Source organism: Dipteris shenzhenensis, chromosome 21, assembly GCF_047967505.1.
Source record: "Dipteris shenzhenensis isolate YYH24624 ecotype China chromosome 21, Dip_SZ_1.0, whole genome shotgun sequence".
Lineage (NCBI taxonomy): Eukaryota > Viridiplantae > Streptophyta > Polypodiopsida > Gleicheniales > Dipteridaceae > Dipteris > Dipteris shenzhenensis.
Genome location: NC_141616.1, coordinates 45256318 through 45271088, shown reverse-complemented (window position 1 = coordinate 45271088; position 14771 = coordinate 45256318). Strand labels below are relative to the sequence as shown.

General features: G+C 41.9%; 1 protein-coding gene across 1 annotated transcript; it reads left to right on the top strand.

Annotated features, from left to right (window-relative positions):
• Positions 1-301: 301 nt before the first annotated feature.
• On the top strand, positions 302-3199 carry LOC147888927 (G-type lectin S-receptor-like serine/threonine-protein kinase SD2-5). Its single transcript, XM_087392392.1, has one exon. The coding sequence runs from the start codon at positions 302-304 to the stop codon at positions 3071-3073; it is 2772 nt and encodes a 923-aa protein (XP_087248518.1). The 3' UTR covers positions 3074-3199.
• The last annotated feature ends 11572 nt before the right edge of the window (positions 3200-14771 follow it).

Genomic DNA, 14771 nt, shown 5'->3' with positions numbered 1-14771 from the left:
CCCGTGTGAAAGGCAACCCCGTGTTGAAAATTCAACACGGTACCAAAAATTCAACCCCCGTGTGACCCCCGGGTTGAATTTTTGGTACCGTGTTGAATTTTCAACACGGGGTTGCCTTTCACACGGGGGTTGAATTTTTCACAGGGGGGTTGAATTTTTCAACACGGGGGTTGCCTTTCATCCAGATTTGTGTTTCAGGAAACACGGATGAAAGGCAACCCGGGCAAAGAATTTTCATTCACAAATTCTTTCATTTACAAAGAATTTGTGAATTTCTTATGCTGTACACAAAGTTGCAGGAATGGTAACGGAAGACAACCTGGATGAAAGGGGGAATCAATGGACGAGGCGACGAGCGGCAGTGCTGTGCAGTGCAATGGAGATAATCTTGGCGATGATGGTGGTAATAAGCAGCGCGAGGGCGCAGGTGTGGCGATTGAACGATTCATTTGCGCTCAATGCATCCAACTTCGCGCAGCAGCAGCAAGAAGCTTCGCAGCTTGATCAATACCCAGGCTCGCTCGCCTTCATCTTCATGGAGGACGCCCTTGCCTCGCAGCTCATCACCTACCTCTGCTTCTACTCTTCTTCCACCACCTCCTGGTCCTTCACGCTCGCCATCTACACCCGCCTCACTAACGTCGTCAACACCCCCACAGGCGGCGCCATCGTCTGGACCGCCAACCCCTCCCTCCCCATCGCCTCCTCCTCCCTCTCCCTCACCCTTCGTAGCGATGGCAACCTTGTCCTCCTCGCAGACCACTCCTCCTCCCCCGTCTGGTCCTCCAACACTTCCAACCAAGGTGTCGCCTCCATGGAGCTCTCCCAGAACCCTGTCAGCCTCGTCCTCTACACCTCCAATCGCACCATCGTCTGGCAGAGCGCCGACCACCCCTCCGATACTCTCACCATGGGGCAGTTCCTCCAGCATGGCAAAAAACTCGTCAGCTGGTCTTCGTCTTCCGATCCCTCTCCAGGCTCCTACAGCCTCGTCGCGCAGCCTGGTGGGCTTGCGCTTTACGACAACGTCGTCCCTAATCAGTCTCAGCCTTACTGGGTGTGGGGTGTCTATGGTTTCAACGACACTTTCTCGGTCATGCACACCTGCACGCTGCCCATTTCTGCCTACATGAACATCGATGGGGCTCTCGAGATGAGTAGCTATAGCATGCCCGGTTCTACGGACGACCTTTCTTTGCTCAACTGGAATATCACGGCAGATAATGCGTCGACCTTTTGGGCGCCCTTTTGCAAACTCTCAGCTTCCACGGGTGTTCTTCCGTTTAAAGACTTCCAAGGAAGCAACACCAATCTCATCAATACCTCCTTCTTGCGGCTTGATTTCGACGGTAATTTACGTGTATATTCGCTAGAATCGGATACCATCTGGTCTACTCTGCTCGATCTATTTGATTCTGATTCATGCCGTCTTCCAAGTTATTGTGGCCCGTACGGAGTCTGTTCGTCAAATTCTCAGTGCGCCTGTCCTGCGAACAACGAGTCTCTGTTTATCCCCATCAATTCGTCTGCTTTGCCCCTCGGATGTTCGCTTGCGAACGGGTTGAGTTGTCGAAATAGTAGTGCTCCGAATTCCTCCAAAATGCAACAGACGATGTTACAGCTCGGTGGGATAGATTATTTCTCCAATAAGTATACACCGCCATTGAACAATATATCTACACAGCAAGCTTGTGCTAACGAGTGCTCTCAAAATTGCTCCTGCGTAGCAGCTTTCTGGCATGTCGATATCCAAGCTTGTTACCATGTGGACCAAATTCTAAGTCTCCAAGGCGCTGTCAACGAAAGTAACTACATCGCTTTCTTGAAAGTGGAAAGCAGCCCACTGCACGAAGGGAAAGCTTCAAACTCCACCCGTATCATCGTGGCAGGAGCAGTCTCAGGGATAGTGGTCTTCCTAATCCTCCTGTTTTCCCTCATTCTTGTCATGTATAGGAAGCTTTCTGCCAAAGAGACTGAGGAGGACGACAGCTTCTTGGATGCCATTCCAGGGTTACCTACCAGGTTTACATACAACGAGTTGCGGTCGGTAACGAATGACTTTGAAAGGCAGCTGGGCAAAGGAGGTTTTGGGGTAGTTTATGCGGGGACACTTCCAAATGGCACTGAAGTGGCCGTGAAGCAGCTTGAAAGCATCAGGCAGGGAGATAAAGAGTTCAGGACAGAGGTGGCAATCATGGGAGGAATAAATCACAACAATTTGCTTCGTTTGCTTGGTTTCTGCGCTCAGAAAGAACACAGACTGCTTGTCTACGAGTACATGGATAATGGATCTTTGGACCAGTGGTTGTTTAGTGAGACTCACAAACGGTTGCAATTAACTTGGGAATTGAGGTCCAAGATAGCCTTGGGAACAGCTCAAGGACTTGCCTACTTGCATGCCCAATGCAAAGAGAAGATCATACATTTAGATGTCAAACCCCAGAATATCCTACTTGATAAGAATTTTGATGCCAAGGTAGCAGATTTTGGGCTTTCCCGGTTGGTAGAAAGAAATGAGACCCACATTATGACAACTATGCGGGGCACTCCTGGGTATCTTGCTCCAGAATGGCTAACAGAGGGCGTGATTGATGAGAAGTGTGATGTTTTTAGCTATGGAATGTTATTAATGGAAATCATAAGCGGGCGCAAGAATCTAGATTACAAAGTAGAGTTAAGAGAGCAGGTTTACTTCCCAGAATGGGCGTTTTGGCAAGCACAAGGAGATGTCAGAAAGCTAACCGATACGAACTTGACAACTGAGGAGGACATAGTCCACTTGAAAAGAATGGTCAACACAGCTTTCTTGTGTGTACTGGAAGATCCAACACTGCGGCCATCAATGGCCAAGGTGGTGCACATGTTGCAAGGACATCTAGCTGTGGATGAGATTCCACTTTCAAGTCTACACCAAGGCCTTTTGTTTGTGCTCAGGAGCCCTTCTTCTTTCACTAGAGCATGCATTGAAGAAATTGTGCTGGCTTTTATGGAGTCAGAGTCGGAATCTCATTCCACCCCTCTCCTCACTACGAGCTCTAACCTTGGTAAAATGTCTTCTTCGAGATATCGGTAAGATAATTGTGGGACCACTATGAAGAATATTTATTGATGGTCCAAAAAAAGAAGTTTGTTAAGCTTAGACCTCTTATGGAGCAACTTAATTCTGGATTCTATCATCATCTCAATCTTGTAGAACATCCAAAACCATCACTAAATATTACTATCTTGGTTTTTTAATATTGCGATTGCCAATGATGGTTTAAACGTTTGATAGATTTGGCATCATGTGGAGATTCATTGAAATGTATTTAATATTATAGTGTTATTTAAGGTCACTTGTCATTTCTAACCTACCTTGGAAGTTCTTTAACATTGTTGATCTGATCAATGATTGGACTTCTTTTAAGTGTTGGTAACATTCAATAGCATCTTTAAGCATCACATGGGCTGAATACACAACTGAAACCTTGGCTCATGTGGAGCATCATGTTACCCTCCAAGATCTTTGGATGTGCGCCCAAGCTGGCTTGCTTATCTATATCATCCCTTGGCCTGAAGGCTGCTCTTACTGAGACTGTATGGCTATTGAACTGAGACTCGGATGAGGGAATGCAGGGCCCCTTTTACGCGGTGAAGACCTTGTTCATAGGCCCACTTTTAGGGGCAACTTGGTGAAATTTTGCTATTGTAATTCACACAAGTGTACACATTGAATCTCATATTAACACATATCTAGATATAAGAGAGAATTCAAATTTACATGACAATACAAAGTAGCTCCTTAGATTAACGGAAGGGTCCCTCTCTGTTGAGAGAAATCATCTTCTCCTCGATCCTTGTCAAGTTACCTTTTGTTGTGTAGGAAACACTTGTGTTTTTACAAAGTAATTCAATTGCAGCAAGCCCTCTTGCCACTTGTGAGAAATGCAAGGTAGAAAAGTGGGTACTCACTTGGAATAGGTAAGGATAGGTAAAGCCAATTTGAAATAAGAGGAAGAAGGAGCACTCACACATATTCACTTTTTACCTCGCATTTTTTAACTAAGGTCTAACATGAGATTTTCAGACAACTCTCACCACAAGTGGACCATCTTAATTCCCAGTTCTAATTAGATGGCCCAAGGACCTAATGAGACCTTTGACCATCATGCCAATCAGTTCACACAAGTGGCCATCCAATCGGAGATACTATGATCTACACCCACTGTTGGGCATTGATGACGTCAGTGGGGATGTCATAGTAGCTAGTCCCTGCTATGTGTGATGGAGTTTATGGTTTTCAATCTTATGAGTGACTATTGTGAGATTGAAACTGCACTATGTTGTGTTTTTAGAGGATGAGTTTGGGAATGTTCCCGGATTTATCTAGGTATATGCTTCTGCCATATTAGCGGACATGCAAATTTCACCTTGTGAATTTTTCGTCCAAGTTGCGGCTTGCTGGTATTGCGATAATTCTTTCAATCTCTTTTTTTTTTCAAAGAAAGGAACCTTCTATTAATGCTTGAAAGACTTCATACAAGAAAGCAGCCCCGAAGGTGCTGAGTATGGAAAAAAATCGAGAAAAGGCTGAAAGAAAAACCGGCTTATTCCAGAGAAACCCAGCTCACTGCCTAGGGGATCTTTGGTACTGGGGCTAACATCTGGGGGGACTATACAACTAGCGAATCCCTTGTGGAGTGAAAATGTAAAAAACTCTTGCAGACCAAGCCTTGTAGAATCGAGCACACCTCAGACAATCGCCCTAGAGCCTGGGGTCCCACGCTTCTAGGTGGAGTGGAGGGTGTAGATGATATCCTACGAGATGGAGACCAAGGTAGCTGAGGGTGGAACCGGGTGCTCACCCATCACCAAACTGCAACAAGCAACCCAAATGTTCCACGCAGTGACACTGACTACTACCTCCCAAACGCTATCCTTCGGAAGAGGAGGAGGAGCCAAGCAATCAGGAGGGACTGCTTCATGGAGCTCTATCCTTTGAATGCTCTGACCTTGTATCTGGTAAGATGGGGAGATCTCATCAATCTGGAATGCATGTCCTCCCTCAATCAACCAGGCCACCATCCCCCAAGTGTAGCCCCTATGAAGAGTCAAGGACTCCCATCCAAATCGCCGCTGCGCTATGACAGCTCCAGAGGCAGTGCGGGATTGTCTCCAAAAAACCAGCAGAGCAATAGTGACACTGCCCCTCCACCTGCATAAGCTCCAACCATGGGCCGATGGGCAAACCTCAGTGGGCGGCCAGCCATAAGAAGTAGGATAGGGTGGTAGCAAGCTAAGGGTGTCCACTTCCGGACCACTTTCGGGTGAGTGTGACACCCGCTCGAGTGAAAATACAAAGGTTTTGCTTCGGTCTGCAATACCTCGATCGAGGTATTATCTCCAATGAAAATCACACACGAGGACAACCGAGCCAAGCCGATACCTCGATCGAGGTGCTGGGCTTTTTTCACCGAACCAAGCCTATACCTCGATCGAGGTCTGCTGGCATGCCACCTATACATGCCACATATGTACCTCGTTCGAGGTATCATAGCAATCCAGCTATACCTCGATCGAGGTAGTGTGGCATGTCCAGCTATACCTCGATCGAGGTATGTGCCATCCGACAGGGCAGCTGACATACCTCGATCCAGCATACCTCGATCGAGGTATGCTGGATCGATGGCTTGGCGGCATGTCGAATACGTCAATCGAGACATGTGGCATCCGGCTGCTGCTGACATACCTCGATCGAGGTATCATGGCATGTCAATACCTCGATCGAGGTACATGTACCGATATGTATGGGCATGTCAAAATACCTCGATCGAGGTATCGTGGCATGTCTATACCTCGATCGAGGTATGATGGAGCGATATGTATGTTGCATGTGAAATACCTCGATCGAGGTAGGGAAACCCTAAATTTTCTTATAAAAGGAGAGCAACCCCCCTCATTCTTCATACCTCGATCGAGCTCCTTCTCATCGACCGATTTCGGATTTGCGGGACATCGACGGAATTGCGGCAGCGATGGAGAGCGACCGACGGACAACGACGGAGATGGACGGAGCGGGAGAGTCCAGGTAAGGTTTTTTTTATGTAGCTTTTTTTTTTGGCTAAAATTTATTTAAATTTTAGTTTATAGGAATAATTATAAAATATTTCTAAATTTCAAATGCATTTTAAAGTTTTTTTAAAATTTTTGAATTACGACATTTTTTATTTAAAATGTGAAAATGTAAAAATTTTATTTTTTAAAATCATCTTTGAAAAAAAAGAGATTAAAGTTATTTTTTAAATTAGAGCTATTTTTATTTAAATAAAAAAACGTTTAAATTTTAGTTCATAGGAATAATTATAAAATATTTCTAAATTTGAAATGCATTTTAAAGTTTTTTTTTTAATTACGACATTTTTTATTTAAAATGTGAAAATGTAAAAATTTTGTTTTTTAAAATCATCTTTGAAAAAAAAGAGATTAAAGTTATTTTTTAAATTAGAGCTATTTTTATTTAAATAAAAAAAGTTTAAATTTTAGTTTATAAGAATAATTATAAAATATTTCTGAATTTAAAATGCATTTTAAAGTTTTTTAAAATTATTTTTAGAATTACGTAACTTTTTATTTAAAATGTGAAAATGTAAATATTTGTTTTTAAAATCATCTTTAAAAAAAAAGAGATTAAAGTTATTTTTTAAATTAGTGCTATTTTTATTTAAATAAAAAAACGTTTAAATTTTCGTTTATAGGAATAATTATAAAATATTTCTAAATTTGAAATGCATTTTAAAGTTTTTTAAAATTATTTTTGGAATTATTTAAAATGTGAAAATATATATATTTTGTTTTTTGAAATCATCCTTTAAAAAAAAGAGATTAAAGATATTTTTTAAATTAGTGTTATTTTTATTTAAATAAAAAAACGTTTAAATTTTATTTTAAAAAATGATCTATAAAAAAAAAAGAAAATAAGAGTTTAGGGTAGCTTTTATGTTATGTAAGTTATTTAAGTTAGTGAAGTTTTTATTTAAATGTCAAAAAGTATATAATTTGTTTTTTAAAATCATCTATTAAAAAAATTTATAACTGAAGTTTATAAATTACTGAAGTTTTGAATTAAATATAACGTTTAAATTTTGTTTTTAGAAATCATGTATTAAGAAAAAGAAAATAAGAGTTTAAAGTAGCTTTTATATTATTTTAGTTTATAGGAATATGTAATCTAATTATAAAATATTTCAAAATTTCAAATGCATTTTAAAGTTTTTTCAAATATTTTTTTTAATTACGTAATTTTTTATTTAAAATGTGAAAATGTATATATTTTATTTTCTAAATTCATCTATTTAAAAAAAGAGAGATTAAAGTAGGTTTTATGTTATTTTTGAAATTGGTGCTATTTTTGTTTAAATAAAAAAACGTTTAAATTTTAGTCTTCAAAATCATCTTAAAAAAAAAAAGAAAATAAGAGTTTAAGGTAGCGGTGTGCGTTTATCAATCTTTATGTGGAATATTATAGATTATATAGTTGGTGAAGAGTTGTTTCATAATTTAGGTAGAGTAAGTAGGCTGTATAAAACACCACATGGGCATTATCCCTAAAACACCACACCACATGGGCAAAGACCCCAACACTAGAGTGGTTAGATGCATAAGCGTATGGCTAATTGGATCTTCTAAACTATAGGAATGGCCACTAGTTGAGGTGGATTGCCCAACCAAAATAGATAATATTGAAAAGGCCTAATTATTTTCTCAAAGTTCTCGCTTTAAAAGGCTGTAGTGTCAACCCGCTCTCTTTTTTAATGTGTAGTCCGAGAAATACTAGATGCGCCTTGCTTGTGTATCGTTCAAAGTAATGTATTAGATATCCTTCTATCTCCTCCATATCTATTGCAAACCCAAGGCAGTAAAGCATTCAAAGAAGGTTTTATCAACCAAACCTCTCCACTATCTGTCCTTAGTATAGGGGCCATAAGTAGACAATGTGGTCCTTACACCACATGTAGAAAAGTTTCCAAAGAGCGAGAAAGGCATTTAAAAAAATACAATTCTCCTTATTTTGGAAAATAAGTTAATCAAGTATAATAATACTTGCCCCAACCATGTGTGTATGTGTGTGTGTGTGTGTGTGTGTGTGTGTTGTGTGTGTGTGTGTGTGAGAGAGAGAGAGAGAGAGAGAGAGAGAGATTCCACACACAAAAAAAGTGGGTGTGTGCTTAGATTAAAAAGTCCCATCAATAATTGAGCCATATAGTTAATTCCATCAATTGGATAAAAAGTAAAAAAAGGGAAACATATAAGGAAAAAATATTTGAGACATCTAAGTTTAAAAATGCAACAACTAGAGTTTGAAAAAATTTTAATCAAAATTAAGAATTTTTAATAATATTGAGTTTGATAAACATAATATTGAGCCACACATTTGGCCCATCTACCGATAGGTGCATAGGATGATCCCAACGACATCCTACCTCATCAAGGAGTACGTACAAATAGTTTTCATTACGTAAATAGATTATAATTCATATTGAATAGAATATTATTTTTATTACCCAAATAGAATATTAATTTCCATGTGTTTTTTTTGTGCATGCGCTAGCCAGCCAACAGGTTCTGGCACCACTATTCGTATGCAGATAGAGATTCTAAGAGCTGAGATAAGGGCACTATAGGATGCTAGGGCACCCCCTCACTTGGTTGTGACAGTTATTGAGACTCTGGGTCGATTGGACACAGTTGAGAATGTTGTGGATAGCTTTCAGGCACAGGCTGAGGCAGAGATCACTGGCGATGGCTTGGATTGGAGAGCCATTCGTTGTTTGAGCATGAGTCACATCACAGGCAGGCCTTAGAGGATATGTTTTGGGATGGTCACACTGAGGCGATGCGACCACGATCAGGGCTGCCCTTGCATATTTTACGTTGTAGGCACCCCATCATAGCAGCACACATTTATCCGAGATATCTCGCTGCGAATGGTGGTCGATTGTCTCACAACTGTCAGCCAGGTCATTTGCCATGCAGCTATATGCTGAGTTTGTGCTTGGTCATCGGGTAGACTACCTTAGTACCCGTCCAGGATCAGGAGCAGGACATGGTAGGATGGGGCATCAGGAGCATCAGACTGCAGGTGTTCGGCGTCGACGCGAGGCACCAGAGTTGCACACCATCCCTGCATCGGCATTGCGAGCTGTTGGACGGATTAGGGGGGATGTTCATTGAGTGGCATCATCCTTGCAGCACATGGTCTCTGCCCTATCGAGATCACTTTCGATTCCACCTCCCCCACCTCGATCATCAATGGAGCCTCCCACATCTACATCACCTCCCACATCTACACTGCCTCAGCACGAGTTGGAGACTCGAGACGCACGGATTGCAGAGTTGGAGGCATTGTTGGCCGAGTCTAGGGATGAGGTTAGTTATTCTGATTATTTTAGTTTATTTTTTTGTAGCGTGTTTTGAACTGAAGTTTTTTGGTTAATTCTCACCATGTACACGACATGTTTGCATTGCAGGCACATCTATTGCGACAGGATATGGAGTCTCGTGTATGACTGTTGGAGGCAGATTTGGAGGAGCAGAGGATTCGGACACGCATAGCATACCATCGTGCGGAGCACTATATTTTGCAGTTGAGGCATATTAGTCGTGATCCATCTCGCCATAGGATCGACCCCAGCGAGGCCCTATACCCCGCTCCTCCTGTAGATGTGCCGACTAGGACACCCATAGATGCAGCAGTCATAGCCAGGCTTCCTACTGCCACTTGCGTCCTTTGCCACGAGGAGTTTGACACGGTAGGGTGGTTTGGACTAGGGTGCGGCCACATCGCACATCTCCATTGCATGACCCGCCACATGGTGGCATGATCAGTGTGCCCTGTATGCTTTGCTGACATTGATGTGGCCACATACAGAGAACTAGGCATGGATGATTTGTATCCTGGTCATCGTCAGGCCATTGATCCATTCGCCCGCATGGTCTTGACAGAGCACTACAGGGAGGAGGCACAGAGAGCGTTGCTGATGCAGGAGGGTGCTGATACATCTGTGGTTGCAGCGTGTGTTCCACGACGCTTCTCATATGGCGATTTCATGCCAGGTGACGAGGCACGAGCAGAGGAGGCACGACGTATTGAGTGAGAGGCAGAGCTGCAGACATCATTGCAGTAGTGGGTGGAGCAGCAGCTTGGGCGGGGCCGAGACTAGCATTTTCTACATGTAGAGACGATTACTCGCATTGGATTTGAGGCACGAGTATTCGCAGATGCACGACTATGGGAGCTAAGACGCGTGTACATAGAGGAGGCGAGGAAGGCAGAGATGGCAGTGGTGGCTCATGCAGCATGCCCTGCTCTTCATCAGGATGAGGCTGGCCCATCTCATGCAGGAGATGAGGCTAGCCCATCTGATCCCGCTTTGCCTGAGGGCACACAGCGGACGGTTAGGCAGCGGGTCATACAGGAGCCACGTCAGAGGATGACTAGAGGATCATATGTGGAGTTATCAGATTCTGATTCAGGATGATTGTTTAGGCTTCACACATTTCTTGTTTAGGGATGCACTTCTGCACGATAATGATGATGATGTACACATTCATTTTGGTACTTTCATGATATTGTTCTTACTTTTATGATGTATGAGCATTTTCGTACTTTCATGATGTTCTTCACACTTTGTTTATCTCAGTTTATAGTTTGTTCAAATCTAACATAAACATTTAAAATTAGGAGTATGATTTTGAATTTCGAATATCTCAATTCACACATCTAATACATAAGGTATTTAAAAAAGAATGCCATGTGAAGTAATTGTAAACATTAAGCATTGAAAAAGTGTTCAAGTATAAACTTTATCATTTTGAATATCATATTGAATTTCGTATATATCAATGCTTGCAATTATTACACTAAACCTAAGAGCCGTGCGAAGTTTCATCCCCATGTGCGTATTTAAAATTAAGAGTATGATTTTGAATTTCAGATATCTCAATTCACACATCTAATACATAATGTATTTTAAAAATAATGCCGTGTGTCGTAATTGTAAACATTAAGCATTGAAAAGGTGCTTGCAAAAATGTATGCATTATACCTTCCACGTGGCGCATACCAAATCAGTTGGAGACCAAATCTTGCATGGATGTATGTCTAGGTTAGCCTAAGAGTCGTGTGAAGTTTCATCCCCAACAGGGTTTAGGACTTAGGGTTCAGGGTTTAGGGTTTAGGGTTTAGTCGTGCTAGTAGGAATTGTAAAAATGTACGCATTATACCTTCTACATGGCGCAAACCAAATCAGTTGGAGACCAAATGTTGCGTGGATGTACGTCTAGGGTAGCCTAAGAGCCGTGTGAAGTTTCATCCCCAACAGGGTTTAGGGTTCAGGGTTCAGGGTTTAGGGTTTAGGGTTTAGTCGTGCTAGTAGGGATTGTAAAAATGTACGCATTATACCTTCTACGTGGCGCAAACCAAATCAGTTGGAGACCAAATTTTGCGTGGATGATTTTGAAATTAAGAGTATGATTTTGAATTTCAGATATCTCAATTCACACATCTAATACATAATGTATTTTAAAAATAATGCCGTGTGTCGTAATTGTAAACATTAAGCATTGAAAAGGTGCTTGCAAAAATGTATGCATTATACCTTCCACGTGGCGCATACCAAATCAGTTGGAGACCAAATCTTGCGTGGATGTACGTCTAGGGTAGCCTAAGAGTCGTGTGAAGTTTCATCCCCAACAGGGTTTAGGATTTAGGGTTCAGGGTTCAGGGTTTAGGGTTTAGTCGTGCTAGTAGGGATTGTAAAAATGTACGCATTATACCTTCCACATGGCGCATTACCAAATCAGTTGGAGACCAAATCTTGCATGGATGTACGTCTAGGGTAGCCTAAGAGCTGTGTGAAGTTTCATCCCCAACAGGGTTTAGGATTTAGGGTTTAGGGTTTAGTCGTGCTAGTAGGAATTGTAAAAATGTACGCATTATACCTTCTACGTGGCGTAAACCAAATCAGTTGGAGACCAAATCTTGCGTGGATGTACGTCTAGGGTAGCCTAAGAGCCGTGTGAAGTTTCATCCCCAACAGGGTTTAGGGTTTAGGGTATAGGGTTTAGTCGTGCTAGTAGGGATTGTAAAAATGTACGCATTATACCTTCCACGTGGCACATACCAAATTAGTTGGACACCAAATCTTGCATGGATGTACGTCTAGGGTAGCCTAAGAGCCATGTGAAGTTTCATCCCCAACAGGGTTTAGGGTTTAGGGTTCAGGGTTTAGTCGTGCTAGTAGGGATTGTAAAAATGTACGCATTATACCTTCCACATGGCGCATACCAAATCAATTGGACACCAAATCTTGCGTGGATGTACGTTTAGGATAGCGTAAGAGCTGTGTGAAGTTTCATCCCCAATAGGGTTTAGGGTTTAGGGTTTAGTCGTGCTAGTAGGGATTGTAAAAATGTACGCATTATACCTTCCACGTGGTGCATACCAAATCAGTTGGACACCAAATCTTGCGTGGATGTACGTCTAGGGTAGTCTAAGAGCCGTGTGAAGTTTCATCCCCAACAGATAAGTCCACGTGCATATTTCATTAGTACGTGCGCCATTTTTCATATGTAGTCGTGCTAGTAGGGATTGTAAAAATGTACGCATTAGTCCTTCCACGTGGCGCATACCAAATCAGTTGGACACCAAATCTTGCATGGATGTACATCTACGGTAGCCTAAGAGCCATGCAAAGTTTAATCTCCAATAGATAAGTCCACATGCATATTTCATTAGTACATGTGTCATTTTTCATACATAGTCGTGCTAGTAGGGATTGTAAAAATGTACGCATTATACCTTCCACGTGGCGCATACCAAATCAGTTCGAGACCAAATCTTGCGTGGATGTATGTCTAGGTGGCCTAACAGTCATGCAAAGTTTCATCCCCAATAGATAAGTCCACATGCGTATTTCATTAGTACGTGCGCCATAGCTTTGCCGCAGTCGTGCTAGTAGGGATTGTAAAAATGTACGCATTGTACCTTCCACGTGGCGCATACCAAATCAGTTCGAGACCAAATCGTGCGTGGATGTACGTCTAGGGTAGTCTAAGAGCCGTGTGAAGTTTCATCCCCAACAGATAAGTCCACGTGCGTATTTCATTAGTACGTGCATCATTTTTCATACGTAGTCGTGCTAGTAGGGATTGTAAAAATGTATGCATTATACCTTCCACGTGGCGCATACCAAATCAGTTGGACACCAAATCTTGCGTGGATGTACGTCTATGGTAGCCTAAGAGCCGTGCAAAGTTTAATCTCCAACAGATAAGTCCACATGCATATTTCATTAGTACGTGCGCCATTTTTCATACGTAGTCGTGCTAGTAGGGATTGTAAAAATGTATGCATTGTACCTTCCACATGGCGCATACCAAATCAGTTCGAGACCAAATCTTGCGTGGATGTACGTCTAGGTAGTCTAAGAGCCATGTGAAGTTTCATCCCCAACAGATAAGTCCACGTGCGTATTTCATTAGTACGTGCGCCATTTTTCATACGTAGTCGTGCTAGTAAGGATTGTAAAAATGTACGCATTATTCCTTCCACGTGGCGCATACCAAATCAGTTGGACACCAAATCTTGCGTGGATGTACGTCTACGGTAGCCTAAGAGCCGTGCAAAGTTTAATCTCCAACAGATAAGTTCACATGCATATTTCGTTAGTACGTGCGGCATTTTTCACACGTAGTCATGCTAGTAGGGATTGTAAAAATGTACGCATTATACCTTCCACATGGCGCATACCAAATCAGTTTGAGACCAAATCTTACGTGGATGTATGTCTAGGGTGGCCTAAGAGTCGTGCGAAGTTTCATTCCCAACAGATAAGTCCACACACGTATTTCGTTAGTACGTGCGCCGTAGCTTTGTCGCAGTCGTGCTAGTAGGGATTGTAAAAATGTATGTGCACATTGTACCTTCCACGTGGCGCATACCAAATCAGTTCAGACCAAATCTTGCGTGGATGTATGTCTAGGGTGGCCTAAGAGTCGTGCGAAGTTTCATCCCCAACAGATAAGTCCACACGCGGTTTCGTTAGTAGGTGCGCGAATTTTCTTAGTCACATTTTTAAAATGTCCTAAAGCACAAAACAAATTACAACATTACTACTAATAAACAATTTTTTGTTTTACAAACACAACAAATCCCATTGAGAAGACATCGGACATCATGTATAAAATAGAATCTAATACAATGATGTGTATGAACGTGTATACAACCATCAGAGTGAAATACAAAATATGAGGTCCATGAAAATTACAATGGTACGGTCACACAGTGAGCCTATACATATCGAATACAAAAATGTGTAATCAACTAGTGATACCCAATAAAAATCAATCTAATCAACTGATGATCCCAAAAAATATGATATGTAATGTGCTACTCCTCAGGATCAGTTCTCATGCCAATAGTTGCAAGTATGCTCTCGTGATCCGCCACTGCAAGGCGCCATCATGGAGTGGACGTCGCCTTGCGAGTGCGAACACGACTCAAAGTAATCTTGATCCCAACAATAAGATGAGAATACATGTATGCCTCCTAATCCGCCATGTACTCCTAGAATTCAATATAGCGACCACGCCTCTGTATCTGCTGAAAATAGTGGCCACCTACGATCATGCTATGAGCATTGAAGTGCATCCCATGCCCATCCACTCTATCCTCATTCAGCATACTCTTTAGCATAGAGCATCGCAACAAGTAATAATCCACACCCTCCTCA

Excerpts from the sequence above, each read along its gene's own strand:
- LOC147888927 (XM_087392392.1), top strand. The coding sequence starts at position 302 with ATGGTAACGGAAGACAACCTGGATGAAAGGGGGAATCAATGGACGAGG.